The 14,216-nt window shown below is 40.9% G+C and overlaps 1 protein-coding gene across 1 annotated transcript in view; it reads right to left on the minus strand.

The window, feature by feature from the left end:
* Nucleotides 1-14,216, minus strand: part of PPIL2 (peptidylprolyl isomerase like 2) — a gene marked incomplete in the record, with an annotated part of 2,081,325 nt that overhangs the window by 337,546 nt on the left and 1,729,563 nt on the right. Inside the window, 1 exon segment of the mRNA XM_044068775.1 lies at nucleotides 12,334-12,390. Within this exon segment, the coding sequence (XP_043924710.1) occupies nucleotides 12,334-12,390 (57 nt within the window).

A 14,216-nucleotide genomic window follows, 5' to 3' on the forward strand; every position in this document is an offset into this window, starting at 1 on the left:
AGGATCACTGGGGTGAAGAGAATCGGATGCTAACTGCAAAGAGAGTCTTACTATCCTGCTGAATTCTAATAGCTTCTTTAACTTCTGATTGCAACAAAGTAGACCCAAAAGGGGACGTTAATGAAGGATGTCCTGCAGGTTTCTGCAAAATCACAAAGGTGCATTCAGGCATGCCATCAAATGGAAATACAGTGCTCTGCCACTGTAGCTGTTCTATCAGCTGTTTTCAAGAGCAGTCGCATGGCTGCAATGGATGAAGTTTGGAGGGTGGACAGATAGCAAACCACTGTCTGGAAATCTGCTTGTAATACCCCCGAGAGACTTGGAAATTTCCTTCATCAAGTCTCTCTGAAATCTGGTGACATGAGTTATATAATTTAGTGCCCTGTTAGCAAAGGTCTTTGAAGCATAAGTCCATTGCCCTAGACTCTCTATTAGGAGAATGGACTGAGGAACTCTCTTCAGATAATTCTTTTTTTGAGGCCACTGCTACAACAATCACATCTACCAGAGGACCCTTGCTCTAATGTTTCTTGCTTGCAGGGTTGGAAAAAATTTTGTCTGGCCTTTTGGAGGTAGGCTCCAACATGTCAGGGTCCTTCCATGCCTACTGAGCCATCAAATCAATAAGTAGATCAATGTGCAGTATCACCCAGGAGGAAGATGAGCTGGACCCAAAGGCTTCCAAGAACATAGACTCGTCAGAAAAAGGACTAACCTTGGACCATCCACCTTCTCCATTTCATCAATTCCAGAATCTCACCAAATGTGACATCCTCAGAGGAGGAAATTGGAGCCCTTCATCCTCACCTAAGTTCGTGTCTTTGGTGGCAAGCTCAGGTGAAGAGTTCAAGTGCTTCTGTTTGCATGTCTGTTTCCTATGAACTACCGAGGGGAAATGTCAGAAGGTTAGGAATCAGACTGGGAGCTAACATAACAGGAAACCTGGGAAGCCTATGGGACTGACTGTCCCTGTATGACAGAAGGATGAAAAACAGAAGCTAACCCAAGCTGGGGTTCAGAAGGCACTGACCTTGAATACAGCACCTTTTCCCTCTGCATCGACAGTAAGCAACAGAAAGCCTGAAGGCTGAAGAAGCCACCAGGCTCCATAGTTTTCCAAAGACAGATGGGTCTTAACCCCGAGGCTGATCATGGCACTGAGCTATCTAGCACCAAAGTGTTACAGGAAAGTTCAGACAGTTTTGAGGTTGAACCCTCCTATATGCCTTGACATCAAAGTTTCAGCTCCAAGATTCTTCCAGATAAAACACGTCAGACTGAAAGAAGGGATCTAGTCAGAGAAGTTAACTGAACTACTGGCTCTTACAAAAGTTATCCAGGGCATATCAGGCCAGAAGCTGTTGGCGTAAATGGGCAAACAGGGACCAGTGCTTGGAAAGTTCACACAGGACAGTACCAAGAGAACCCCAAGCTGTGTCTGCATCCTGAGCAATGTTCTCATCATTCTGTCGACGTACTGTTAAGTCAAACTCCTTGAAGACTGGGGCACCACCATCACTGAAGGTGGTCTGGTGTAGCATTTCTCCTGAAGTATTGAAGAATTAAGTCTGGAGCTGACTGGTTCTGGTGAGAACTGGGCCCGAGTTGGAGAGGTACAGCTCAGAGTGACTATCGGCTCCGATAGCCTCGGTACTTTAGGATAAGATTTTGAAGACATGGAAGGACCTGGAGACCTCTTACTGGCCTTCCCGGAGTCCCCCTTTTCCTTAGACTTGTCCTTAGATTTATCCTAGCATTTCTCCATGTCCACTTTCTCCCTAGATCTCTTGTCCTTACGTTTGGTAAAAGCAACAGACAATGAGGATGTAGGGATGGCAACCCCTGTCTGGGGAGGAAGAAGTCCCTTGGCAATATGCTTTGCACTTCCAGTTTGTAAGACTCTAGTACTAAAAGATGCACAGGCCTGACAAGAAGTATCTAAACGTGCAGCACCTAAACAATAAATGCAAAGGAAGTGGGGATCTTGGGGGCAGCTTATGCTCACACTCTGTGCACTTTTTAAAAATGTTACTATCAGACAGACATACAAAAAGCAACTACCTAACTTACCTACACACTAACTACTACACTCTAATAAAGCCAAAATTCTTAATGCTACTATGAAGCACTGGAAAATATTTAGAAAAAAAAAATCCTAAGCAACTACTATACTAACAATCCTAAATATCTACAGTAAAAACCTATGGCAACTACAAAAATACAATGAAACCAGCTAATAACTCTTATAACAAGATACCTGCAGTAGAATAGAAAGAGTAAAGCTCTCTCAACACGGGAAGAGTAAACAAAGGTAGCACAAATGATAAAATTAACTGGAGCCCTCCGAAGCATGACCAATCACTTCAGCATGGAAGTCAGGGAATTGTGGGTAGGGGAACAGTCAGAGCCCTGGAACCAAACCTCAAAATCAGTGCAGAGGTCAGATCCAGTTGGAACTGACAACTCATAGTCGAATCTGATGAAAACAGACAATGGATCATCAATTTATAATAAGTCAGTCAAACTCATAATACAACAATGAATGCTATGGATATAAGACTTCTGAAGCATTCACCAACATTAACAGCAATCTACACAAGCAGCAATGCCCCATTATGTCATTATGCTGCAATACATCCAAAAGTAGGACATGAAACAAAACACAAAAGTAAAAACAGCTGTCAAATATATGCTAATAAATTTCAGAAAATGGAATTTCATATTGGGCCAAAGATTATTTCAATACTTGCTGTTATTCATAAGGAAATCATCCAGGTTACACCACTCAGGCAGCAGCAGCAGCCAAAGAATAGGTCAGTCAGAAGGTATACAAACAGTTCATGATAACTGTCATGTGTTAATCTTAACAGTCATCTGCCACAGCACCGAAACATCAAAAACTGAAGCAAAACTGATTTTGTGAACATTAATGTATACATTTATGTTTGTTAATTGAGTGAGTGGATTAGTACAAGTCCCTTTTCAGCCACTGCCCAAGACAAGAGGCACATTACAACACACAGTATACACTGATGAAAGCAGTCAAGACATTACACACTGCCTTTAATTATCACGTACCATCCAATAACAGTGAAATTGTGGATACAGACTAATCTATTATGCACTCTGTTACTGATATGATTGCATCTCTCAGGGACAGAGGAAGAAATGTAAGAGACAAGGCATACAGAAGGGCTGTCCACCTTACATATTTATCTTGAGGAGACAGTGTTCTGGAGGGCAGGGGGGCATGCAATCATATAATAGATATTATGGCACACTAGGTTCTTTACTTCCATAGAGTGTACTTAGTGCTGTTACATTCTGCTTTATTCTAAGGGTGCAAAGCACAACACAGTATTTGTCAAAAATACACAGAGTTAAACTAGCAGACAGGAGAGGGAGGAACAAAAAAGTGTTTTTAAAAATGAGGACAAAAAGGAAGTATAATTGTAATATTAAGTGCTGAAAATATTTGGACTTAAGCTAAGTTATTCCTGCACCCATGCTTGGGACCATCAAACCTCGCCCTCGAATGAGGAGTGCCCCTTCATCCCTCTGCACTGGAAATTCCACACAGAGCTGCTAAATTGCTGTCTGGATGGACTGCCATTTGGGTCTATATTATATAGTTGAAGCTTTAGGTAATCGAATAACTAAAGCTCGACACCTAAACAGCGAAAGCTGTAAACATCGAACAGCCACTTCCACAAATTCTTTCATAGGGAAAGAATTCACCTGGATGGGGGGGGATTCAAACCCTAATCAAGTGGGGGGTTGTGCCCCCCACAGCCCTGATAACTAAATATGCCAACTCTGAGATTGCTCTACAGTAGAAGAAAGGGCAGATTCCCGATAACAGCCAAGTGAATTCTTTACCTATGAAAGAATTCTCAGAAGTGGCCGTTTGATGTTTACAGCTTTCGTTGTTTAGGTGTCGATCTGTAGATATTCGATTACCTACAGTTTCTATCACCTAATATAGACCCTGCCATTCAGGCACCCATGAGGATGCTTTGTGCTCTTGATATCTTCCTTGCAATGATAAGCATTCTGTGGTAATTAAACAAATACATACATATATATATATATATATATATATATATATATATATATATATATATATATATATATATATATATATGTGTGTGTGTGTGTGTGTGTGTGTGTATAGTACATGAAGCACTGAGATTACATTCATAAATTCGGAAAAGAGAAACTTAAGTGCTTCCCAGCAATGAGACCCAGACTCAACTTTTAGAGGTGCTTAACAAAACCTTGTTAAGGACACCTTAAGTGTTGAGATCTGGTCTCGCATAAGGAACCAACAAAGCTGTCCAATAAAGAACAGCAGAAGAAGGTAACAGTCTTAAAAACCTGTTAGAATTCTGCTATGTCACATTTACCATCACAAAGTGAGTCAGAATGAAATGTCTAGCAATTTTTAAAAGCGGGTTTATTTTGTGTCAGAGCAGCACTTTGTTCCTACCTGCTGTACCAGACTATGTAGAACGTCCCTGATCTTGCGATCATATCTCCTATTTTTGCCTTATCTCTTGTAAAGTGTTTACTTTTCTAGTAAATTACTACTAATTAGTCAGTCAGTGCCAGACATTCGTTTTCTACTTCTTATTCTTCAGAAAATGCATGTTGATGCAAAAACTTAGGTTCAATTAACTTTAAGTGAATTACAGCAACACTGAAAATCTGTCCCGGATTTTGAATCGTTTCTCCACAAGTTGATTTTTGATTTGCCCAGCATTCTTAAGGTTGAGAGGCATGTTTCTGTCTGAAAGCACTCACTAGGTACTTTACTAGCTTTCAAAGCTGGTAAAATACTGCTCTCCTACATTTTTTCATCACCTTCTGTAACTCATAGCACACTGAGTAGATAAAGCTCCATGCATTAAAAAGAATTAAAATTGGGTGTCTGATCATAATCCTCTATTATGTGCTCTCAACATGGAGATTTGCTCTTGAGGTGAATTCCTTGGTATCCACATCTCAAACACATAATAAGCAGGATGACTGGAGACTCGATCTGTCTGGCAAGTCCTGAAGTGCTTGCAACTCCAGAAGCACTGCTGTCATCTCTAGGACATTGATGTGCAACTTAGCCTCGTGTTCTTGCCATGTGCCTTGGACTGTTCTTCCCAGATAATACTCCCCCAATCTGGGAAGTGTCTATGGTCACAGTAGCAACAGGTTGTTGTGGCACAAAGGGTCTTCTGATGGTCACATGATCGGACTGAAGCCATCAAAGAAGATCTCCCTTTCATGAACCTCTTATTCTTATCTGATGGGACATAGGAAGCTCTTGTAGAGATCACTGAGCAAACAGAAGCCACTGAAGGATTCTCATGTGCATCCTGGCTAGAGGGACTAGAGTTATGGTTGATGCCATGGTTCCAAGGAGTGTTAGAACTACTTTCGCTTTTACCTTGCTCTTGGGAAGTAGGTCGACTATTTGTTGCCTGAGGACAAACTCTGTCGGACAAAAGGTGAGCCATCACGGGAACAGTGTCTAGATCTGCGCCTATGAATGCAATAAGTTGACAAGGCAACAAGGCAGATTATTGAAAAATTCACTGTTAGGCCTAATTGAGCACAGGCCATGTAAAAGTAAATGCCTGGTGGTGACAGGAGCCAGTCGTCCAGGTATGGAAACAATTGGAATCTCAGGTGTCTCAGGTGAGCTGTTAATACTGCCATGCATTTGGTGAACACTCTGGGGGCTGTAGTGAGACCAAAGGGCAGAGCTCGAAACTGGTAATGACTGGCTCCCAGCCAGAAGCGTAGATGACTCTTTGATGTTCTGTCCATCTTTATATGGTAGTACGCATCTTGGAGATCTATTGAGCACATTCAATCGTCTTTCCCTAAAAAGGGAAGAATTGACTACAGTGTCACCATTCGGAACTTGGACTTCTTTACAGATTCATTTAACTTTCTGAAATCCAAAATGGGTCTCCAGTCCCCTGTTCTTTTTGGTACTAAAAAGAATCTTGAGTAAGTTCCGAATCCTACTTGGTCTGCGGGGACTTCTTGGATAACCCTTGTTTAGCAACTTTTGAATTTCTATGGTTGCTTGTTCCCTCTGACTGGGTGGAATATCTGGGATTCTTCTGATCTGTGGAATGGGCTGGCCAAAGGGAATGGAGTAACCTCTGGATATTATACTTTGTACCCACTTGTCTCTTATGATATCTCACCAGGCTTCTGGGTACAAAGTTAGTCACCACCGGACTGCCACCAGAAAAGAGCAGGCAGGCCTCCTTTCAGGAGGGCTGATAGGGTTGGCCGCGAAAGGAATCGCAGTCTCCCTGGTTTTGCGGACCGCCCTCTGTCTCATGGGCGACATCTGACATTGTTGCCTCCCCCACTGCCCCTGGGAAAAGGTTCACCTCGTGTGTCACGAAAAACTCCCTGGGATCTTTTGAACCACATTTTCCACTCTTCTGACATTTAGGATAAGATCTTGAAGGTACTGAAAAATGTAGTCCAATGGCAGAGAGAGTTTTTCCTTCCTGCTCGCATCTGGAGTATGTGTCCTTGACTTTATGTCCAAAGAGTAAGGAACCATCAAAAGGGGCACTGGTAAAGGCAGACATGAAAGGTTCCGCAAAGTTACACAAACGCATCCAGGAGTATCTCCTAAGGAAAACTCCTGAACCCGCAGCTCTACTCGCTCCATCGGCTGCATAGGAGATCAATCTCATGGAGGAGCTGACTATGGAATTTAAGTTGGATAGTTGAGAAGATGCTTTTTCTGAGACCCCCGCAGCTAATGAACCTTGAAAAGTATCTCCTAACTCCTTCCGGAGAGCTCTTTGAAGTCTAGTAAAATGTGTGAGGTAGTTCAGCTATCTAAGGGTGAAAGTCTGTAACGAGAAAACACACTTCCCATATCTGTCCATTGTTTCAGAATCCTTATTTGGCAGATGGACAGACAAGGCTGCTGCCACCACCATAGCATCTACAAGTACACCTTTTGAAAGAAAATCCCTATCCAACAGGGCTGAAAGAAACTTATTTGGCCTCCGAGGGACTGGCACCATAGTGCCTGGTGACTCCCATGCCTTTCGACTGACCGAATCCATAATTTCATCAAATGGCGGAGACACTCAGGAGACTGAAGGTTGAGATCCGAAGGCCTTCAGGTACACTGACTCCTCATCAGAAGGGTTAATGGGTTTCCAGCCGCCTCTCTGTTTTAGGATCTCTAGGATATCTGAGAAAGAGATATCTTCAGAGGACGACTGTGGGGTCCCTTCTACTTCCTCGAGGTCAGTGTCAGAAGTGATGGACTCATCAGGGGAGTCTATATGCTTCCTCTTGCATGCTCTGTTCTGAGTGGGTTCCTCAGATGGGTAGTCTGGGGAGGTCTCAGAGAAGAGTGGTGCTCGCCTGATGGGGTTCCCTGCGGCCTGAGTCTCTGCTGTCCTGTGGTTAGGATGGTGCCGAAGCAGACACCAGTGCTTGAAGGGGAAGAATGCCAGTATCCTTGAGTAGAGCTGTAGATGGGGACATCACACTCCTCATCAGCTCGAAGGCCAACACCCCCCCCAGCTCCAAGGACACTACCGGTTCATTGGAAACAGAGGAAATCCCCGGCCACAAGGAGAATGGCTCTGAGGCCAATATAGGAGCAGAGCTCACACGCGCAGACGCACTGAGGGGCAGACTCGGAACTGTTGAAATTCGGATCCAAGAGCCCCCCCACCCCTGCAGCCAACCAGGGAACTACGGCTCTTAGACACAGGAAACTGTTCCAAAGAGTCCAGAAGGGGTCTCGGAACCGCAGGATCTACCGCAAGAGGTATCTGTCATTCCAGCCCTGAAGATCCCGCTTGGCTCGGAGGAGGAATAGTGGATGTAGTCATCTTGGGGGCTCCGAACCCAGTGGGGGTCGGAGCTGAAAACAATTTAGCCAGCATTGGCAACTTCGAAGGCCTGTGCAACACCCTGTCCACATCATCATCTGATAAGCTCCTAAAAGACCTGGATAAGAGTGTAGGGGATAGAGACCTTTGAAGAATAGGGGATCTCAAAGTCGGAGGAACTCAAGGTCGGAGACACAGGTTTTAATTCAATGGACCGGCTCCGAGAAGTCGTCTAAATTGGTTCCGAAGTCTTTGGAAACGATGGACTTGATTTGTCTGCACCAACTGTCTCCCTCGGTTCTGAAGGCAATGGAGCCGAGATCATCGATTTTCAGTCACTTTAGCAATTTTTTTTAGGAGGCTCAGAATGAGCCAAGGAAGAGAATGAAGAGGAAGGTCTCTTGGATTTTTCACTAGTAGTTGGAGACTTAGACTTTGAAGTAGACTGTAAAGTTTCATCAAAAGTAGACTTTATTAAACCTCTTAAAATCAATTTGTTTTTCCTCAAATGTTACACTCGAGACCTGAAGGAGTGACAAAAACTGCAAGATTCCTGAAGGTGAATAACCCCTTAACAGTACACGAACACACTGTGCCCATCAGTTCTAGACATTTTCTGCGAGCATTGTTGGTATTTCCTGAACCCAGAGGGCTTGGGTTCCTTATCTCTGGACTCTTTAGACATATTGTACACCAAAGGATTTTGACCAGTAATAATAATTACTGACACTATAAACACCCTAACACAAACACACAGAAAAACAAAAACTACTACAGGGGAAACATAGCTCTACCCTCCAAGTTAAACGGGTGCTAGGCCCTCTAACTTAAATGGACCTAGCTGAGCTAAAAGGAAACTCACGACAACAAACCCTCTAACTTAAACAGGTTTAGTATAAGCTCTCTAACTCAAATGAGCTAAAAGGAATACACACAAAAACTACTATTGACGAAAAAAATTCACAGGGATAGGACCGGCCTAGTAGAGAAGATGACGGTCAACAAAGAACCACCACAACAGGCGATAAAAACGCACGCGGAATACTAAAGTGAGGATAAACTGCCTAAGACTAGGATCTATAGCAACTCTAAATAATAAGATTTTGACAAAAAACAACTATCAATAGTAAAATTGAAAACACTTAGCCACGGCTAAGGAGAGAGCATCTGAACTCGTCAAGCAGCAAATGAGATCTGGGAATTACTCCAATGCAATGGGACAGGTATTCAGCCAGGAGCCAGGTGAAAGACTTCATGCTAGTGTATTTGGCCAAGTCAGAGCCGAGAATCAGCTCCGAACCCATCCAGTAAGAATGAAGGTGAGAAGGAAAACATAACATGAACATTTTCTGTTCTTGACTCGGATAAAAACTCTTAAAGCTTGCCTTTCACCTCGTATTCTCTTCTCCCTTTCTCTTTGCCTATACTTTGTCATCAACCCAAAACAGGGAAGGCAATCCCTAACCTGTAGTCCTAACTTTTGCTTCGCCCCATCAAACTCTAGTACCTTTTTCTAACAAGTTATATGTATGCTCCCAGTACTTTGCTTCCTTTGCTAATTTATTCCAGTAAATGTTAACCTTGTCTGGTATATTTTCTATAACCCTACTTGCAGAAACACAGATAGATAAAATCTCCTTTCTCCATCCCCATGCTGGCTTAGTTCTTAGAATACTTTGTGATTTTATGCATCCAAAATCTCTCCCCGTTTCTTTCTCATCCCTTTCCAGTTTGAGGTTTAACCTTCTGCTTGTGTTATGTATGAGTCTTATTTTTGTAATTCTAAAGTTTCCATCCAAATCAAGTAATCAAAAGCCACATTGTTCTATGGGAAGATAAACTTATTACAGTTAATACTTGTTCTCTTCCCCTCCCAAATAAATTACTTTAGTTCTTTACTAATAACCACCCACAACTTCTCCTCTGGTTGATAAAACTATGTTAAAATTTGTATGAGGTGACAGAGCCTCCGTGTTAACACACATAAGCTGGGCCAGGGGGTGTTGTGGAGATTGCAATGTTACCTCAAAAATATTAAGCTCGAAATCAGTGAAAATGTGCTTGAAAATTTTCAATTGTAGGTACAAAACAAAATTACTTCTTTAAAAATGCATGAATCCTGCCATATCATGATTTTTTTAAGTAAGGAGCTTACACTGAAGTAGTTCATTGTGCTCTATACTACCACAGGAGACCCAAGCTTACTTAATAATGACTTGTCACTAAGAAGTTTAGCATAGAATCTATAATTAAAAGGATAAAGTATTTCTTAAATATCAGTCTTTTAAAATGATGATTGTTTAGCAATCACTTATTTACCAGGCACTTAAATTTGGACAAAAAAAATCAGGATAGCTGGAAATGTACAAAAATTGTAAGAATATTAATTTAACTGTGTACTGTGTTTGAAGTATTTAATTTAAGCTTGTGGCAAGTTTCAGGATGAATCCATTTGGTAATTCGAAGCAGTGCTGACAGCCATCTTCCACCAATGCAGATGCAGCAACCTCAGAGACAGACAGTTTTAGGAGGTGTTTACAGGGTACACAACTCTTGTATATGGGATGTGAGGGCTTTGTCTTACTTTGAAAATACTTTATAACTATTTTGTGAATTCCATTTCAAACAACTTTTTTTCCGTTTTAAACTGGCACTAGACCACAGTGTTTTGGTAAACTGTCCTACAGCCAAGAAGTCACAGACAAGGAGGAGTCGCAGCCTGATGTTCTCCTAGAAGGATAAAGGTTCAGTGCTGGACGAGTTTGTTCCACAGAGAAAACAGCTGGCTTGTTGTTTCCAAATGAAAATGCCACTCAAATTGATGAGTGCAGCCAGCTGTGAACGTTTGCTAGTTACTTTATGATTTTGTACTTGTGAATATGAAAATATTAGCCAGAGTACAAAGCAGGAAGACCAAGAACAAAAAAAAAATTTTTTGCTCTTGCTTTATTCATTAAAGTAGTGAATATTAATTATATTCTCAAATGGATCATCTGACTCCAAAGGTGAACAGCAAATACTGTGATAGCCAGGCATAAGCTATGAAACATCGTAGATTAATACAACTACAAATGTTCTCAGGGAGACAAAAGCCAATGACTCAAGGTAGAGAGATAAGTTTATCACATGAATTCATGCTCCAAATGTTGATTTCATTTTTCACTAATTATTTTACATGTTTTTGTATCATAATCAGATTATCATTTTTAAATAATTATATGGTTGTATACCCCATGGTATTTTCACATGTTGTTTTGCTTTATTCAAAATATAATTTATGCTTCTTGTTCTACTGCGTCTTCAGCTGGACTGTACATGAAAATAGTATACTAAACTCATTCACTGACTTACCTACTCAGAAATATATGTGTACCGTCACGTATAACCTTTAAGTGCTAAAGTATCATGAAAAATGCATACATTCGTCCTAAAAGGCTGCAATATTTCAACACGACTCAAAAATAACCACTACCACAAAGCTCTTTAATAATGTACTTATGACAAGGCCTATTACACTAGAGGATTACTGGCCTCAAACAGATGCCCTACGCAGACCATCTCAAAGAACTCCAGCTTTACTACATTGCCTATCATCTACTCAGAGGTGATCTCTGCCTAACGTACAAAGCTATGTCAAACCCAGAGCTGTTGGACATGCTCCACTTAAAGAAATCCCAATCCCTCAGAGCTACACACTCTAGGGACCTAAACCTTGTCACCACAATAAACGGTACATGCCGGAGGGATAGATTCCTGTCCCCGAGACTTCCCATACTCTGGAATAAACTACCTATCTATATCAAGCAAAGCTCCTCATTAGCACTCTTCAAGAAAAATCTTGATGATTGGATGGGAAATAGGAAATTCACCCCGGGGATCATCTCTGTGGCTCTGCTCGACAGTGGCACAGGAAAATAATTTTCTTGGGTGGCAAAAGCCAGGGTACCTTTTTGGCTGGGCTTGTATAGGCCCCAGGGCCGATAGCCTAGTACCTACCTATGAACCTATAAGGACATGTTTCTATCCCCTCTTGAGCAGAGCATACTTAATGGGTCTAACTGTCCTTCTGAGGACCAGCTTACATGCCCATTTTCCCAAGCCCTACATCTCACCTCCTGCTACACTATAATCCTATGTTACTGGGACAGTCAAGGAAAAGTGAGGAATGTCATTATCACGAGGCAGCAACTGCATAGAAGAAAGCAGCAATCTTTCTTGAAAATCAGTCATATCAAAATGAATGCTTCCTCTACATCAATTTGGGGAAAACAAATATTACAAAAACAAATTTAGCATTAAAATAAAGCATTAGTGAGGTCATTTTACAATTATGGTGAAATGATGTATTTTTCTTTTTATTTTGTTTTTTAGTTTCATCTTGTCAATATCCATTAAGCATTACAGTTCTGATGCAGAACAAATTGAACTTTCTGAAGTCTCTGCTTACCTTCCAAAGATTGTATGTTTTTTGTCCAAGTATGCACAAGATCGGAATGTAATGAAGCTTACGGAGGGAAAAAAAGAAGAAATAAGGTCATTACACATTAAGGATAACAAAATGGATATATACAAATAACTTAATTTGGTTAAGACAAGTTGGTAAGCCCATCACACAATAAACAAACAGTTTTCGAACAACTAATTAAGAAAGCTACTTAACCAGAATAACTATTTTTCTGCCTTTAACAACAGTATTTACATGCCTTATCACTCCAATTTTATGGAGAAAAATAATAATTTGATAATCAAAATAAGGGAGGTTACCTCCACAAAGACACCAGTCACCAGTGGAGTCCCCGAGGGTTCTGTGCTGGGACCTCTCCTGATTGGCATCTACCTTTCTGAAGTAAACGCCAATACCAAAGGGTTCTGGCTGCCTAAGTTTGCAGATGTCTGTAAGCTAGTACTAGTCACTGAATCCACAAATGCCTTAGCCATCCAGCTAGTACATTTGTCTCAAATACATTACTTCTGTCAAAATCATGGTCTGAAATTAAATGCCAAAAAAATGTATTACAGTATCCTTTGGGATAATAGAATTACAGGATACAGCACATAGAGAAAACCTGAGATTTTCTGCTGTACCTGAGAAGCTAGAAGGAACAGATTGTATTAATTTCATGAAAGTACAAATAAGCAACTGGACTAGTATTCCACAACAGGAATTGTTAATTGAAAGGGCATATCGTTTGTACACTCCAAACATGGCTATGACAAAAAAACATGCAATCTTAACAACAGAAGGAGTTGATTCTGACAAAAGTGTGGCATAAGGACAAAGTACTAAAACTGGGAGACAGCAGAGTGTTTGTGGAGAATGATTACTTATTGTACACCAGGCAGAAGAGGAAAACATTTTATTTCATTATATAGGGTTTGTTGACAAGCAGGCAAGAGATTTAAACTGCTGTACACAGCAATCTTCAGAATATTTTTCCCTGGAGGGACAAAAACTTTTTTTGATTAAGAACATGCTAAGGAAGAAATACAAAATTTTGTCCAACAAAAAGTGAGCTGTGAAACAGGAGATTCTGCTTCTTGCTTCTCTGGTAACAAAGACCACAGACAGACTGTGCCAATGAAACCTTTCCCATTGTTTCAATGGAAAATGCTTGAGAGAGGGAAAAAGCACAGGAGTTGACTAGAAGAATCGAGAATGCACTGGAGATGAAGCAGAGAAAGGGTCTGGAGGCTGGAAATGAACAGAAATAGAAGAAAATCTGGAAATATTGGACTTTGTCAAACTTGTAGGGGACTCTAAAGTATATTATTTATTTATTTATTTATTTTTATTTTACATTTGTTAACCGGGATAGTCCGATTGGACGTGAGTTCATTTACAGCGGAGGCCCGAGGAGAAAAGCTCCAAATTCTTATACAGAAGAGATAAATGTACATTGTAGGTAATGCTCTACATTATTTAAGATTAATAATAAACATATTTATGCACACCTTATTTTGCAGTACAGCTCAACAATCACTTACATCTACAATGCACGTTTTTATATCAGCTTCCATTTATGATAAACTAGTTTCTGTGAGTATAATAGAAAACAAGCAGATAGTGGTAAAACATGATTTTACTAGTAGGAAGATATCAGCTTCCATTTATGATAAACAGGTTTCTGTGAGTATAATAGAAAACAAGCAGATATTGGTAAAAGATGATTTTACTAGTAGGAAGACAAGAGTTAAGAGTTAACCCGGAAGGGAATTACATTTTATAGTGGGAGTTCCTGAGTTTGTAGCAGATCAATAGGAAACTGCATTAATCATTCCTGCAGTGGGAGTTACTGAGTTTCATAGTACAACATCAGGGGACTGCATCTA

This window comes from Protopterus annectens, chromosome 4.part0, assembly GCF_019279795.1.
Source record: "Protopterus annectens isolate FY-2018-M chromosome 4.part0, PAN1.0, whole genome shotgun sequence".
Lineage (NCBI taxonomy): Eukaryota > Metazoa > Chordata > Ceratodontiformes > Protopteridae > Protopterus > Protopterus annectens.